Here is a 16,488-nt window from a genome sequence, read left to right as displayed (position 1 = left end):
TTACCTCTGACATAAACATAGACGACCTCAGCAAACCCTGGAAAAAAACTAAAAGATGTAACCATGGGGAAATTCACACGTATCACATTACCAGAGCTTTGTAAGATTGTCACTGAGTGTAACTCCACTCCCTCATGTCTTGACCCTGTACCTAGAGAATTCTTTAAGCAGGTGTTTGACAGTGTTTCAGTGTTCCGTCATGTCCTTAAGATCATAAACATCTCTCTTCAAACAGGCATCTTCCCAGATGCCTTCAAAACATCTGTTGTAAAACTGCTACTAAAGAAACCCAACCTAGATGTTAATGCACTGAACAATTACAGGCCGATATCCAACCTCCCATTCATTAGTAAGATACTTGAAAAGACAGTTTCAGTACAAATGAACTCCTTTCCTAAAGAAAATAACATCCTGGAGGAACTTCAATCAGGCTTAAGACACACCACTGCACTGAAACTGCTCTTACTAAAAGAATCAGCGACCTCAGACTAACTTCTGATGCAATTAAGGTCTCAATTCTTGTCCTATTAGATCTAAGTGCAGTGTTTGGTACGATCGTACAACAACTTTTTAAAGCTAAATGAGGACAAAACTGATATCCTATTGATCTGCCCTAAAACAAAAAGAATTGTTGTTTAAAAACCTGGGGAAACTGACATCCTGGATTAAATAATCAATCAATCAATCAATCAAACCTTTATTTAACCAGAAAATTAAAAACCCATTGAGACCGAGGTCTCTTTTTCAAGGGTGATCTGGCCAAGAAGGCTGAGCACAATTCACGTCCTACATACATGACTTACAAACATACAATACAAATAGAATGAGCACAGTACAAAATTACAAACTGTCAGTAGACTACCAACCACCCGTAACTATATAAAAGGCAGACATAATAAAACCATGACAAAATGTATCTTTAGAGAAGCCCAGGGGTCAGAAAGAGAAAGTGCTACACATCAGAGCAGGAGCAGCAGGTGGAAAGGATTTCTGATAGTTTTTGTTTAAAACTGTGAAAGGATATAAGAGTGGCCAGTTTGATGGGTCTGCAGATCGTTCCAAGACCAGGGGTCAAAATCAAACAGGCTTTGTTTACTTGCCTCTATCCTTACGGGCAGCACTTTAAAGAGCACCCAAGAGTTGTATCTGAGGTGGAGGGAGTTCAAACTTGTTCAAACTTGGAGCAAATATACGACGGAAGCATGTCAAGAACAGCCTTATACACAAAACATACCAGTGCTGCAACCTCCGTGTAGCAAGTGAAGACCAACCAACTAGAGAATAAAGTGTACAATGATGTGTCCTGAATGTTGAACTTGTAATAAATCTCAGAGCAGCATGATGAAGTGGATCCAGTTTGGCTAGGGCAGTGGGACAAGCAAATCGATAAACTATGTCACCATAATCTAATTGTGACAAAAAAAAGGGCCATAACCAGCTGTTTACAGGAAACCTGAGGTTACGAGTCGAAAACCTCATTTTTCCACATAGCTAAAGTACGGCCATTTATAAATCAATTGCATTTATTTGCATGAAAGTTGCCATACAAATAAAGTTTTTTATTATTATTATTATTATTATTATAGGAAACTGTTCAATCTAACAGATTTATTCTATAGGTAGATTCCTCTAGGAAGCAGTCCGACCCAACAGATGTGTTGTATCTGGTGTAGGTGTGCCTGGTGAACGACCCGCGTCCCCAGAACCCGTACGGGAAGCTGTACAGCGTGGAGTTCCTGGGGAACATGGTGGGAGGACGCAGCACCCTGTACAACAACCAACCCGTCCAGCTGCTCAAGAAGGCTGCCGCAGAGTCCATCAAAGAGGGCGAGGTGGGCCGTGCTCACGCGCTCGTGTGTGTGTGCGTGCGTGTGTGCGTGCGTGTGTGCGTGCGTGCATGCGTGCATGCGTGCATGCGTGAGTGAACACCCAAAGGTAGAAAGGTAGCACAAACACCGATCTTCAGGATGACGTTGACTTTTCTCAATGTTACCGGTTTATTTTGGCCATGTACAAAACAAACAATGCTAAAGTTTCAGCCCGATGGCCATCAGCAGACTATGGAATTAACTTGGAATTATATGACTATGGTTTAGCACCACAAACAAAATACTGGGAAGGCGCAACCTCCCAAAGATTAACGTTATTCTGGGGGTGTTTGTTCTTGATCTTGGCTGTGCCTGGTCAGTAACGTTATTCTGGGTGTGTTTGTTCTTGATCTATCAATCAATCAAAGCTTTATTTGTATAGCGCATTTCATACCCAGAGGCAACACAATGCGCTTTACAGAGAACAAGGGAGGTGAGCATACGACCCACCCCTGCATATTCCAGAGGGAAGCAAAAAAACAGTATCACCCGGGGGCCAGATAAGTGAGCTTTAAAAAATTATTCCCTGACCCCTCTCAACAAGGCGATCGAGCAAGCTCCTGGAGTATGTTTGTCTACCGGCTAAGAACATTTATAAAGCAATAAATTACATTAAATTACATTTTCAGAGTAAGAGAGGCTAAAAATATCATAGGAGAGACATGTATGTCTGTGTGTACGTGTGTGTGTGTTAACTAAATGCTACGACATCCACAGCAGACACAGGGGTATCTATCGGACTCCGGGAGGTCTGCTGGTGACAGTGGGGCATCCACTGGACCTGGTTAGAAGATAGGAGGGAGAGAGAGAGGCACTAGGGAGAGGGAAGGCAGAACAGGGTTAGCAGCACACAGAGCCATAAAGCAACACAGATATTTAAAACAGGCAACCTGGAGCAAGCTCCTGGAATATATTTGTCTAACGGCTAAGAACATTTATAGAGCCATAAATTACATTAAATTACATTTTCAGAGCAAGAAAGGCTAAGAGCATCATGGGAGAGGTATGGCAAACTCTGGTGTGTGTCTGTGTGTGCGTGAGTGTGCCTGGGCCGAGATAGAGGCAGGGGTTGGGATAGGGTGGGGGGTAGGAAAAGGATACGGACCCAGGTTCAGGCCTAAGCCGGATGTGCGAATCTAGGCTGTGCCTGATCAGTAACGTTATTCTGGGGGTGTTTGTTCTTGATCTAGACTGTGCCTGGTCAGTAACGTTATTCTGGGTGTGTTTGCTCCTGATCTAGGCTGTGCCTGGTCAGTAACGTTATTCTGGATGTTTGTTCTTGATCTAGGCTGTGTGGTTCGGCTGTGACGTAGGGAAACACTTCCACGGCAAGCTGGGCATCAACGACATGAACGTGTGAGTCTCTGTCCTCAGTCATACATGTTACTGTGTGTTTAGTCCACACATTTTTGATAACAGCCTTTTGTGTGTGTGTGTGTGTGTGTGTGTGTAGGTTCAACCACGAGCTGGTGTTTGGTGTATCAGTGAAGAACCTGTCTAAGGCTGAGAGGCTGATCTTCGGAGACTCCCTGATGACCCACGCCATGATCCTCACAGCCGTCACCGACAAGGTAGAACAAACACTAGGATTGGGCCAATGTGTCTGAAGATAGCTGTCCATCTACCAGTCTAGTCCCCAAGATAGAACACACACTAGGATTGGGCCGATGTGTCCAGATCTCCCCACCGGCCTCGTCAGCCCAGCAGACGCCGAGCGCCGGTATACTCGCCCCGGTGGGCGCGGACGCTTCAGCTGGAACGAGTTAGAAAACAGCTCCTCCACATTTTCACTCACCCGTTGTCAAATAACATTGAAAGACAAGGCCAAGCAGCAGCGTTTCTTAATTCAGCATTAGCCAGCCATTCCGTCTTGGTAGGTCTATGGATTTGTAAGCATGTTCCACCGGCAGACATATCTGTTGCAGTAGCTGTAGATTAGCTGTAGAGAACATAATGGTCTGCTAGATGAAAGCTAGCGGTAGCTACAGCAGCGCCACCACATCTTCAGAGATCTCAAGAAGGAAGCTGGCATTGTAACCTCTAAATAGTTATGAATAATTCACTTTACAAAACAAATGAACTGAGTGATTTCCCCTATAGCTAGTGTATAATTATCATTTTCTCTCAAGACAATGGGTCAAATGCAAGCTGTTGTTGGTCACTGCCCTGTTTTGTGAAAGTGAAATCAGTGCAACAACGAGCATGAGGCACTGCCAGTTTCTATTTGCGCACGTTTTGAATCGCGCTTCACAGGTTCATTATTTGCCGAGTTGAATTCTTGAGGAGGCAGACCATTCAATTAGCTAAATAAAAGGACAATAAAAAAATCACCCCAAAAGAACAACTTCCGGTTGGAGTCTGGAATTGCTGATTGCCATTATATTTGTCCAATCTGCCAAGCCTAACATGCACACACACAGACCCACGCACGCACACACACACACACGCACATTAACAAACACCTCACATACTTTAACAAACACCCACCCACTCACTTAACCAAAAGCGCACTTGTCTTTCTCAAACACACACTCCTCTCACACGTGCTCCTAATCTAACATGACGTTTTCTACATCAAAAGCATCCAGTATGTTTATTGTGGTTTTAATCGACTGCAGTTCATAAAATTGGTGTCAATTTCACTGTGTAAGTAAGCCCAGCTGTCAGCTCCTCTCCTCTCTTCACCTCTCTTCTCCATCCAGCCCTGGAACAGCGGCCCGATATGAACTAGAAGCCTGTAGCCAGCTAAGATGGCTGTCCACCTACTGTACCACAGTCTAGTCCCCAAGATAGCTGTCTATCTACTGTACCAGTCTAGTCCCCAAGATAGCTGTCTATCTACTGTACCAGTCTAGTCCCCAAGATGGCTGTCTATCTACTGTACCAGTCTAGTCCCCAAGATAGCTGTCTATCTACTGTACCAGTCTAGTCCCCAAGATAGCTGTCTATCTACTGTACCAGTCTAGTCCCCAAGATGGCTGTCTATCTACTGTACCAGTCTAGTCCCCAAGATAACTGTCTATCTACCAGTCTAGTCCCCAAGATGGCTGTCTATCTACTGTACCAGTCTAGTCCCCAAGATAACTCTATCTACCAGTCTAGTCCCCAAGATAACTCTCCATCTACCAGTCTAGTCCCCAAGATAGCTGACTATCTACCAGTCTAGTCCCTAAGATAGACAGATATCTACCAGTCTAGTCCCTAAGATAGACAGATATCTACCAGTCTAGTCCCTAAGATAGACAGATATCTACCAGTCTAGTTCCTCAGATAGACAGATATCTACCAGTCTAGTTCCTCAGATAGACAGATATCTACCAGTCTAGTCCCTAAGATAGACAGATATCTACCAGTCTAGTCCCTAAGATAGACAGATATCTACCAGTCTAGTTCCTCAGATAGACAGATATCTACCAGTTTTGTCCCTAAGATAGACAGATATCTACCAGTCTAGTCCCCAAGATAGACAGATATCTACCAGTCTAGTCCCTAAGATAGACATATATCTACCACCTGTCTCTTCCTGACCAGGCTGACAACTTGTACCTCTCTCTGTGTGCTTCAGAAAACATGGACAGCTGTCTTCTACTGTAAATAGAAACCTCTTTCTCTCTCTCTCTCTCTCTCCCTCGCTCGCTCTCTCTCTCTCTCTCTTTCTTTCTCTCTCTCTCTGTCTTTCTCTCTCTATTCTGCCCCCTCTCTTTGTCTCTGTCTCTCTCTTTCTCTGTGTCTTCCAGGACGGGAAGGAAGGAGGGTTTGAGAAGTGGAGGGTAGAGAACTCCTGGGGAGATGACCGTGGGAATAAAGGTGAGAGTGGACTCGGCCAAGGACACACACGCACGCACACACACACACACACGGTTCCGCTCTGTAGCGCAGGCTTTCTGCAGGGTGAAGAACTATGCTCTCTTCCAGTTAGAGGGGGGGGGGGGCAGGGTCAGAGGCAGGATTAGAGAGAAGCCTCCCTGTCTAGTCCTGGTATGAAGCTCTAGATCTGGCCCTGGTTAGTGTTGTCTGGAGCATCCTCTTCTCAGGTCTGGTCTGCTCTGGTCTGGACCAGAGATGTAACGGTATGAACATTTCACATTACGATTATAGTAACCAAAATTATCACCGTTATCAGTATTATCACGGTATTGTTAAAATCTGCTGAACATTTTCAAAAACTGCTGATAAACACTGAAATAATTTCACCAAGTTTTATATTGAGAACCACTAATAGAATTAGCAGCACTATGCACGTTTTGTTTGCAGGAACAAAATAATGCGTCTGGGAGACTGTTGTTAGCTTTGGTTGGACAGTTTTTACAGTGAGTTTTTCGATGCATGGTTATCAAACACAGTTTTAGTGATCATTTTTTTGTGATAAATTTAATCAAATGTTATCACAGTTTATAATACCGGTAATTGTTACACTCCTAGTCTGGCCTAATAGTCTTATTTACTGTCTCAGTGGTCTCCATTTTGTTCCTCACTCACAACAAGACCTGTCTCTCTCTCTTTCTCTCTCCCCCTTCCCCTCTCTCTCTCCATACTATATAGGTATAGACACCGTCCCACACGTCCTTTCGCTAGGAAAGCCTGTTTCTCTCCCTCCATCGTTACTCTCTCTCTCTCTCTCTCTCTCTCTCTCTCTCTCTCTCTCTCTCTCTCTCTCTCTCCTCTCTCTCAGCTCTACATTCCAGGGCAGATTACTGGGGTATTTTGGTCCAGTCCTGCACTTCAACCCCCCCTTTTGGCACATTAAACTAATCATATCTGCATATGGCCACGACAGGCCATGAGAGAACTCTGCAAATGAAGTGAATTACGTGCATATCCTATTCCATAAACACGGACACATGGAGCGCAGCCTCCGCGCGCCGGACGGTGTGTTAATAAAGTTAGCGAAAACAAATGATGCTAAAGGCTGTCAGGGGAGGTGCAGGGGACATGAGAGGAATGATGACTGTTTGACGGTTAGAGAGAGAGAGGGAGAGAGGGAGGGAGGGAGGGAAAGTTGAGGGTTAGGGTAGGGAGAGTGGACAGCTACAGATGCGGAGAGAGAGGAAGTGGGAGAGTTGATAGTTGGGGTGTGTGTGAGAGAGAGGGAGCGAGAGAGAGAATGATGGGTGCCAGCCTGGCATAGCCACCCTGATCACATGAGCTCACATTCTGGGGAGAGAACCGTGAAGAGAACCAGAGCGTGAGCTCACGTGATCAGGAGGGCTGTGCCAGGTTAAGGGGGAGCGGGAGTGGACAGTCGGGGGTAGAGAGAGAGGTGTGTGTGTGTGTGCGTGCGTGTGTGCGTGCGTGTGTGTGTGCGTGCGTGCGTGCGTGCGTGCGTGTGTGTCCTGTTGTACTCGTTCCCCTCAGAGGGTCAGCTGGAATGATCTGAACCCGCTGCTTCCAAAGCCTTGGCTCCACATGACTGATGGTTCCGGCTCCTTTTCTGCACTATTTCTACTTTAACACGATATTATACAAATAGGGGAGAAGTGCCCCCCCCCCCCCACACACACGCAGACCATATTTCTTTTCTGACAAGGTATTTATGGCCTGGTAATGTGCTCCACAACACTTTTCTCACATCAGATACGACTACTTTATCATCCCTGCCAGGGCAGGAAGAGACGGTGTTATTCTGCTCCGACATGATTGTTCCCCAGTTAGCGGGTCGTGTTACCGGTGACCGCTGGACGTTCATTTATGTGTTCAAGTGGTTTATGTGCTGAAGTCATCAGCGACCGAGGATCCGAAAATAAATCTCTTGAGTAGGGGAGTGCGGGCGGGGAGTTGAGGGGATAGTAATCTAGCCTGATCTGCTCTGTTCGGTTTTATCGCCCCCGTCGTCATCGTTGCCGTCGTCGCGCTGCGAGCCGCAGCTCAGGAGCGCGCCTCATCCGCCTCCTCTCTACGGCTAAAACAAAATGGCTGCCGGCCGCAGCCTCAAGATGTCTCCCCCTGAAGAAGCGCCGCACATCTGCCGTCCCGTCAAGACAAATAATGACGCTATACGCAAACCGCCTGCCACCCAACATTCCCCTTCCAGGAAGAACACGCGCATGCACGCGTGCACACACGCACACACACACACACACACACACACACACACAGGCAGGAGAAGGGGTATTGTTTTGAGCTCCGGCACGTTCTGCGAGTTCTTATAACGTCATCGATAAGTCAACTTGTCAGCAGGGAGTGTTGCGGTCGGTCACACACACACACACTCGCGCGCACACACACACAAACTGAACCCTGCTGGCCCCCAGCCTCCATTACACAACCAGCAGGACTGACCAGAGGCCTCGACCACCACAGACACTCTCTCTCTTCCCCAGTCTCTTTTCATTTATCTCCTCCAGTCTCTCTTCTCTCTCTCTCTCTCTCTTTCTCTCTCTATGTCCCTTCTCCTCCAGTCTTTCCTCCTCTCTATCTCGCTCTCTCTGTCCCTTCTCCTGTCTATCTTCCTCTCTCTCTCTCTCTGTCCCTTCTCCACCAGTCTGTCCTCCTCCCTCTCTCTCTCTCTCTCTCTCTCTCTCTCTCTCTCTCTCTCTGTCCCTTCTCCAGTCTCTCCTCACCTCTCCTCTCTCGCTCTCTCTCTCTCTCTCTCTCTCTGTCTTTTCTCCTCCAGTCTCTCTCTCTCTCTCTCTCTCTCTGTCCCTTCTCCACCAGTCTCTCTCTCTCCTCCAGTGTCCAGGTCATTACATTAGTCATCTAGCAGACGCTTTTATCCAAATCGACTTACAATAATTGCATTTAATGTAGGAAGTCAGTGTACTACTACGTGCCTGAACTCACAAGTGCATCTCCTTTCTAAAACAAGTGACTAAGAGTATAATCTAGTAGTGGAGCCAAAGTGTAAGAGTAGGACAATATGAGTACAATAGGTCCTCAGCTTTTCAGGAGCTCTGGTTATGCTGGAGGCTGGGCTCAGTCTGAGGCTGGGGTCAGTACGAGGCTGGGGAGATATGTAGCAGCAGGTTGCTGGAGTTAGTATGAGGCTATATGAGGCTGGGGTCAGTAAGAGGCTATATGAGGCTGGGGTCAGTCCAAGGCTGGGGTCAGTATGAGGGTCAGTCAGGGCTATATGAGACTGAGGTCAGTACGAGGCTGGGGTCAGTACGAGGCTGGAGTCAGTACGAGGCTGGGGTCAGTACGAGGCTGGAGTCAGTACGAGGCTGGGGTCAGTACGAGGCTGGGGTCAGTATGAGGGTGTCTGACAGGTCAGCAGATAGCAGAGGAACTCTCACCCCAGAGACGTCCTGCGGTGTGGTGGTGCGCCCGTATCAGTGCGTCGGCAGCGGGCCAATCTAATGAGTTACAGCTCGTTGCTGTTCCTGTGATTGGTTGTACTTTCGGCAAACTTATGTGAGAGAGATGGCAAGGGGGAGAGTGAGAATAACCGTGTGTGTGTGTTTTCTGGTAGCTGGGGGCACACAGCAGTACTGTGCCAGGTCAGATTACACACAGCCGGGGTAGTCAGGATGTTTTTCGCTGGTATGTGGGAGGAGGAGGAGGAGGAAGCCAGTCATTCCTTTCTCCATTTTTCTGAGGAGGAAATGGTCTAATGCAGCAATAATGAGTTAAAGTCTTGTTGTTTTCTGTCGGGTGGGTGGGGTTGGTGTGGGGAGGTGGAAAGTGTGTGCGTGCGTGCGCTCAGTGTGTGTGTACTCTAAGCTGGGGTTGAGAGGTGATAACAGGGGAGGGGGACTGGTGTGGGGGGTGGAGGAGGTGGCGGAGGGTTCTGCTGTTCTACCCGGAGGGTACGCACGGTGATGGAGAACGGCGTTATCAGCTCTCACACTCCTCCCCTCCCTGCTAGTTACCATTGATGTATTTCAGATTATGCTTCAGGAGGTATTTTAGGACATGTTCTTTTCCAGGGAGTTGAACCAACAGTCAATATTTTACCCTTTTGAGCAAACACATGAAAAAGGTCACTGGCTTCTCTCTCCTTTGTCTGTCTTGTCTTGTCTTGTCTTGTCTTGTCTTATCTTGTCCTGTCCTATCTTGTCATGTCTTGTCTTGTCATGTCTTGTCCTGTCTGTCTGTCTGTCTGTCTGTCTGTCTGTCTGTCTGTCTGTCTGTCTGTCTGTCCTTGTCTCGTCCTGTCCTTTCTCCAGGTTACCTGATCATGACTGGTTCTTCTCTCCTGTCTGTCTCCAGGTTACCTGATCATGACTGATGATTGGTTCTCCGAGTACGTCTACGAGGTGGTGGTGGACAGGAAGTACCTCTCCCAGGAGGTTCTGGACGTGATGCAACAGGAGCCCATCGTACTTTCTGCTTGGGATCCAATGGGAGCCCTGGCATAACCATGGCAACCGACTCAACGCCCCAGCCCTGCCCCCTTCCCCCTCTGGTCTGTTTGACTCCGCCCCTCCTCTCTGGTTACATCCCTCCATAGACCATGCCCCCCTTCCACCCAACACAAGTTTTAGACAAAATAATAAAGTTTTTGTTTTCTTTTTTACTGGACTGGATGTCTGTGGCCTAACTTTATTTGGTCTCAATTGTTTCCTGGGAGAGTTTCATGTTCTGAGGGTCTTACAGAGCTCCGCCTCTTCGCCGTTCTCTCCTCTGAGTCCCTCTGAGGGGCTCAGTGCGCTGACAGCTGTCGGTGTGCAGGTCAGTCCAGCCAGCAGGGTCCTAGCTCCACCAGGTGCTCTCCGGCCAACATCACGTCAAGCCGTGTGATTAACACGTGATTAACTAACGTCGCCTCCACCCTTGGTCCTTCCTCTACTCTCCTCTCCTGTCTTTTCCCTTCCTCTGTTCTCCCCCCCCCCCGTGCTCTCTGCGTAGACCAGTTCCAAACAGGAAGTGACACGCCTGTCCTGACCCCGAGGTAGCGGGCCAATCGGATGAGTTACAGCTACCCCTGACAGGCCTCTAGGAGAGTGCGGAGCCAGCACAGCATCCAGCAGAGAGCTGCTCCGTCTGGGCCGGGGTCACCCAGGGGCTAGCGCAGGGGCCTGGAGGGCCCAGAGAAGCTGGAGGGCCGGGGTTTGGGAGGGGCAGAGTTTTAATGGTACTTAGATGCCCTTGTGTTCTCAGTGATGGGAAAGCACAACACAGTCTGGAGCATGGAAACCATGAGCTAACCCCCCCCTCCTCCTCTCTCTCTCTCTCCCCTGCCTTCCAATGGAAGTCTGAAAACTCCCCCTCCTTCTCTCCCGCCTTCCTCTGCTGCATCATTAAAGTTCCCAGAGATCCTTGGGCAGACTCTCTTCCCCTCCCCTCTCGTCGTCTCCTCTCCCCTCCCCAATCCTCCTCTCCTCAATTCCTCTCCTTCCCTCCCCTTTCCCCTCCTCATTTCTCCTCTCTCCTCTCCTCTTTTCAGTTCCTGGAACTTCTGCTCAGCTCCTCCAGAAAGGTCTGAAACAGTCTGCTACAGGAGATTTCCCTGCAGACTCAGATAGAAGTCTGCAGTCTCTCTCTCTCTCTCTCTCTCTCTCTCTCTCTCTCTCTCTCTCTCTCTCGTTGTGTTTTGATTTCAATAAAAGACGGCACCCAATGTCTCACAATACCACACAGTCCAGTGTCCCTTTTCCAGGTGTATTCCAAATGAATCTCTCCAACACGGGATTTGAGTGACAAACAAACGCTGTTTATTTACAGCATACAAAAGACAATGGCATCTAGTCTAATGTCAGCTTGCCTGTCTGTATGGCTGTCTGGCCCAAATCAAAGCATCTGAGCTCGAGCACGGTTCTTATGGTTCGGGGGTGTTCCACTCCGTTCCAATAGCCATATTCATCAATCCCCCCTAGATTATACGTGAACACGCAAAATCACAATGATCAAGAGAAATGTTGACTTCCCACAACCTAAACCTGAACAGCCATTATGCAGAAAGAAAAGGAAGCAGACATGGAAACATGCCTAAGCTAAAACAGGTTAATGTCTAAACCATAACATAATCATACCTTTCTCTAGCATGATTACAATTCTAAAGCAAAAATATTTATCTTAAAAGATCACTTCATGTATTGCTGTGTGAATTTCTGCTGTGAAAGGGAAAATTACTCCAAATTCGAGGGTCCCCCACCCAGAGATAAAGAACCTTTTTAACAAAATACACTTCACAATACCCCTGTCTCAGTTTTAATGAGTGTATCTCAAGTGCAACCTGGAGTTTTATTCACAGTATGACAAAAAACCCACCCACTCCACATCAGCTTCCCTCTCCCTAACCAGCAAGCTGTGAATGGAGGATGTAAAGGTTAGTGTAATGTGGTGTGAAAGTTCGTGTCCCGTATTGGTTGTCGACGTCTCCACCCGGAGTAGTGTAGTCTCCCCTGTTGAACTCCAACACATGTTGATCACCGTGTCCCAAGTCAACCCGGAAGCCCTTCTCTCCACCTGTTGGCACAGAAAAACACAAGAAAACTGCGACAGCATTATGCATTCCACTCTGATTGTGAGAGCATGTCTCCTCTCTCTCTCTCTCTCTCTCTCAGATCATATATAGAGGTTATCTTTTTATAGAAGAGCTACTGTTGACTCCAGACTTGACCTTTTGGAAGGTTCATTCTAAACTGCCTATGGTCCTAGCACCCATTCTCTTTCTTCCTTTAGCAGAGCTACAGTCATCCGAGCAGTGGGAACAAATTGGAACATTACAGTGAAATTTTCCATATTTGCTTCCTTCACCCCGAGTAGGCCCCCGCACCTAAACCGTGTGGATCAAGGGGTCTGCTCGAACAAAAGCTGGCACGACTGTCCCTGATTTTGGGGGGCTAGGCTTGAAGCTACACTGTTGTTGCTGGACTGGACCGACTCAGAGACTGCTTGGAGGACATCAAGGTCTGGATGGCTCAAAACCTTCTCCAGTTGAACGAAGACAAGACGGAGATCATCATGTGATCACCAACCTGACTAGTCGGACGTCCAACAACATGGGAAGCCTGTCCTCTTTGGTCAGGCCCCACGTCAGGAATCTCGGAGTCAGATTTGACTCCGAGCTCAAGTTCGACCGTCAAGTGACCGCCACAGTACAGTCTTGTTTCTACCAGCTGCGCACCATCGCCAAGATTAAGCCCTTCCTCTCTCCTAGTGACCTGGTGAGAGTAGTGCTCATGTTAATCTTCTCCCGACTGGAATACTGCAATGCCCTCTATGCTGGACTCACTGATGGGACCATCAAACGTCTCCAGCTGGTCCAAAACGTGGCAGCTAGGCTTGTGACCGGGACTAAGTTGAGGGACTATATTTCACCAGTCCTTGTCTCCCTCCACTGGCTTCCAGTCAGACAGAGAGTATCTTTTAAGATCCTCATATTTGTCTACAAAGCACTGAACTGCCTTGCCCCAGCCTACATCATGGATTTACTGGTCAAAACCTCCAGCTCGCGGGGACTCAGGTCGGACGACCAAATGTGGCTGAGACCTCCACGGTCCAACGCAGTAAGGCTGGGAGATTGCGCCTTTGCTGTGTTGGCTCCAAAACTGTGGAACAAGCTCCCCATTCACATTAAGTCTGCTCCCACCGTAGGGACTTTTAAAGGATTGTTAAAAACCCATTTGTTCACCATAACAGACTCCTAGGTTCACTTGCTGTTGTGTTGTGTGAGAGTTGTTTGTGTGAATTTTTTCCCCCCACACTGTGTGCTTGAGTGCTAGACTGTCCTTGTGTACTGTCCTCCCTTTTTGTGCAATCTTTCCTCTCCCTTTCGTTCTGCCCTCGGGCTGCGCGCCGGGCCAGTGTAACAACTGGATGGGGAGCGCATTACAAATGCAGTACCTATACCTATATACCTTGTTAGTCTGGAGTGTTTGGCTCTACAAGTTATCCAATCTATGAGGGTACGTTTACTTTGGGACGTACTCATCTTAATCTGTGTCAGGTGACACGACCGCCTTGCATCATGTCTATAGCTGAATCCCAATCTGAGTGCGCAAACCACCCTTGCGGCCCCTCGCACTTGCGGCCTGAGGCCTGAGCACTTAATTGACGTCAGCTTAAAGGGCCAGAGATTCCAGGGCAGTGAATTAAATGGGACAGGACTTCCAGCGGTGTGCCAACGATTCCCAAGCCAGTTTAGCTCAATGCCCCTCCCACTTCGTTTTCATTGGCTGCCACGTCCTCAGTTCTCCGCTCGGCTCTGCAAATTGACCGACTGACGTCTGTTTTAATTTAAAATTAAATTAAAAAATGATGTTCGGTGGGATATGTTTGCAGCATGTGGATTTCAAGATAAATGTGTTATCGGCAAATGTCATAATTTGTGTGATGCACTCGGATCATGACTCGAATGCACTGTGTCACATGAGACGCGGTGGACTGTGGGTATTTTCTGCTCCTAAGTCCGCGAAATTGCAGACTTTCGGTATATGCTGTTAAAGTGCGCAAAATGGCGGCAGTGGCGCACTTGTGGACCTAGCAATTCCGTTTTGGGACTACCCTGAGCCCTTGTGGACTTAGCGGGAAGACGCATGTAAGGCCGCAAGTGCTCTGCACTTTAGCCTAAGTGCGCGATTTGGGATTCAGCAGAAGACTGAAAACACCAGAGGTTAAGGTTTGAGGGCACTGAAAATGGTGGACGGGTCTGCCACTAGGGGTGCTATCTTATCCACATACTCATTGGCCACTCTGTAGTTCACACAGGCGCCATTCATCTGAAGGTTTCAACACAGGCCACGCTGGGCTGTTGGAGGCCCTGTGAGTTTTCTTCAGAACCCCTCTCTCTCCTCAAAGATTTTAAGGAGGGGCTTGATCCCCTCGACCGCGCGTGAGGAGAGTGGATACTGACTAGTACATGGAGGAGGCCTGCCTGTGAAGGTGACCGGTTCCATTTTCAGAAGCCCATAATCATTTTTGTCCTTTGCCCAGATTGGCAACTCTGCAAGGTCAGGTTTGTTTACCCGACTCAAATTCCATTTGGCTTTCCATTGTTGGAAATGAAGGGATGAATTGATTTGTCAACACATCAAGGCCCAGTAGGGGTTATCCTACGGTCCCACCCACACAGAGGTCGTGAGAGACACAGGTCCCAATTCCAGCAGGAATGACCTGGTTTTTCTCACCCAAATAGGCTCTCCCCCCCCCCTTGCACCAGGCATGCCTTGCTTTCGCTCTCTCATTTTGATGTCTGTTCGCTCCAGACAGCATTGAGGAGTGACTGTAGCCACCACCCCCCCTCATATCAAGGAGGAACTCTATGTTTTGGCGTCCGTTCAAGGTGGTTGTCCCATGTAGGCCTTCTGGCTTTTGTAACAGGGCAGCCTAGGATGCGGAGCAGTGGCATCTACTGATAATGGGGTATGAAGTTGGAACAGCTGTTCTCCAATGGCCTCTGCTTACAGTTCTTTCTCCAATGGCCTCTGCTCCCACAAAAATGACAGCGCTTTCGTTTGTCATCCCTAGCTCTGAATGGGATCTGTGGAGCTCTGGCTTTCTCCTCTACTCTACTGACCTTGGTGGTGATTACTTTAGTTAGAGTGTCACCGATCAACGGGTGTCTGGCCTGAGCCATGTTCACATCACCTACATCGCTTGGATGTTTTACACTAGCCGACCAGCATTCAAGATTGCCCTCTGCACTGACAGTACCACCCCCCGATCGTAGGGTGCGCAAGTTCAAAGCAGCTTGTGGCAGTGCTTTACATTAAGGGGAGAACGGGGCGCGTTGGACCATTTTTTGCCTTAAGCTTATTTATTTTAAAAATTATTTCGTTTTTTTTTTATTTATTTTTTTATTGGTTTTATTATGAATTTTGCTATACATGTATACCTATATCTGTTGGCTACAAAAGGACATCAAAACGAGGTTTCCAGCACTCTTACAGTTTTGCCAAAAGTGGCGGATGTGAAAACGGTCCAACATGGGTGAGGCGTGTTGGACCACGTAGTGTGGCGCATTGGACCAATATTGTACATTGCTTAAAAACCCATGCAAATAACATTATCTTCTTACAACTATATGTTATGTGCTACATACATGTTTTTTCACTACCTGCATGCATTATTTATACTGTTAGGTATTTATTATGTATAGGCCTAATGTCATGTTCTATACGATATTTGCACCTATATTTAGTATTTATTTTATCATAAGCCTATGTATATAGTTGTATTTATTATGTCTATATAGCTTGTATTTATTTATTGTATTATAGGCTAATGTATAGATTGTTGGGTGATGATTTCTATGAATATCTAACTCATAAATTAACTTCTCCTGAATTAGGCTACCTGACTTGGGCTTAACCCATGAAACATGGCAGATGCTGTCAGTAGGTAGTCCCTCAGCTCCCTCTCCTGACCCTTACTGAACACTCGACCATGGCGAGAGTAGCCAACATCAGGGAGCCGTGTGCTGCCTGCCTCTTGCATGTCCCTCCACTTTTTTAAGTAGCGTAACAGGGAGACGTGACTGATGGAGTAGCTTTAAGCTGCACCACGTACAGACATTCCTCTCCACTTCTCTGGCTGCCAGCTCAAGCACATCCCTGGCCACTTCTCTGTCGGTCTTACGTTGCCTATTTCTCATACTGTGAATAAAAGTAAAGAAAAATGGCTAGTAATGCATGATCATTGCATGTGGGGCGCGTTTGACCACAGTGGTCCAAAGCGCCCCATCTACTGGAGGCTAGCTATCTGGCTAGCTGTCACTCAGTGCTATGTAGCAGGAAAC

General features: G+C 47.6%; 1 protein-coding gene across 1 annotated transcript in view; it reads left to right on the top strand.

Annotated features, from left to right (window-relative positions):
• blmh (bleomycin hydrolase) overlaps positions 1-10,328 on the top strand; it is a 28,465-nt gene extending 18,137 nt beyond the window's left edge. Inside the window, exons 8-12 of the mRNA XM_084448854.1 lie at positions 1,674-1,832; positions 3,157-3,224; positions 3,322-3,439; positions 5,606-5,675; positions 10,017-10,328. Coding sequence (XP_084304980.1) covers positions 1,674-1,832; positions 3,157-3,224; positions 3,322-3,439; positions 5,606-5,675; positions 10,017-10,165 — 564 coding nt within the window. The 3' untranslated portion in view covers positions 10,166-10,328. The remainder of the gene's footprint in view (positions 1-1,673; positions 1,833-3,156; positions 3,225-3,321; positions 3,440-5,605; positions 5,676-10,016) is intronic.
• The last annotated feature ends 6,160 nt before the right edge of the window (positions 10,329-16,488 follow it).

This window comes from Borostomias antarcticus (genome assembly GCF_949987555.1).
Source record: "Borostomias antarcticus genome assembly, chromosome: 1".
Taxonomy (NCBI): Eukaryota; Metazoa; Chordata; class Actinopteri; order Stomiiformes; family Stomiidae; genus Borostomias; species Borostomias antarcticus.
Note: the sequence above shows the minus strand (reverse complement) of the source record. Positions and strands in the feature narration are given on the sequence as shown.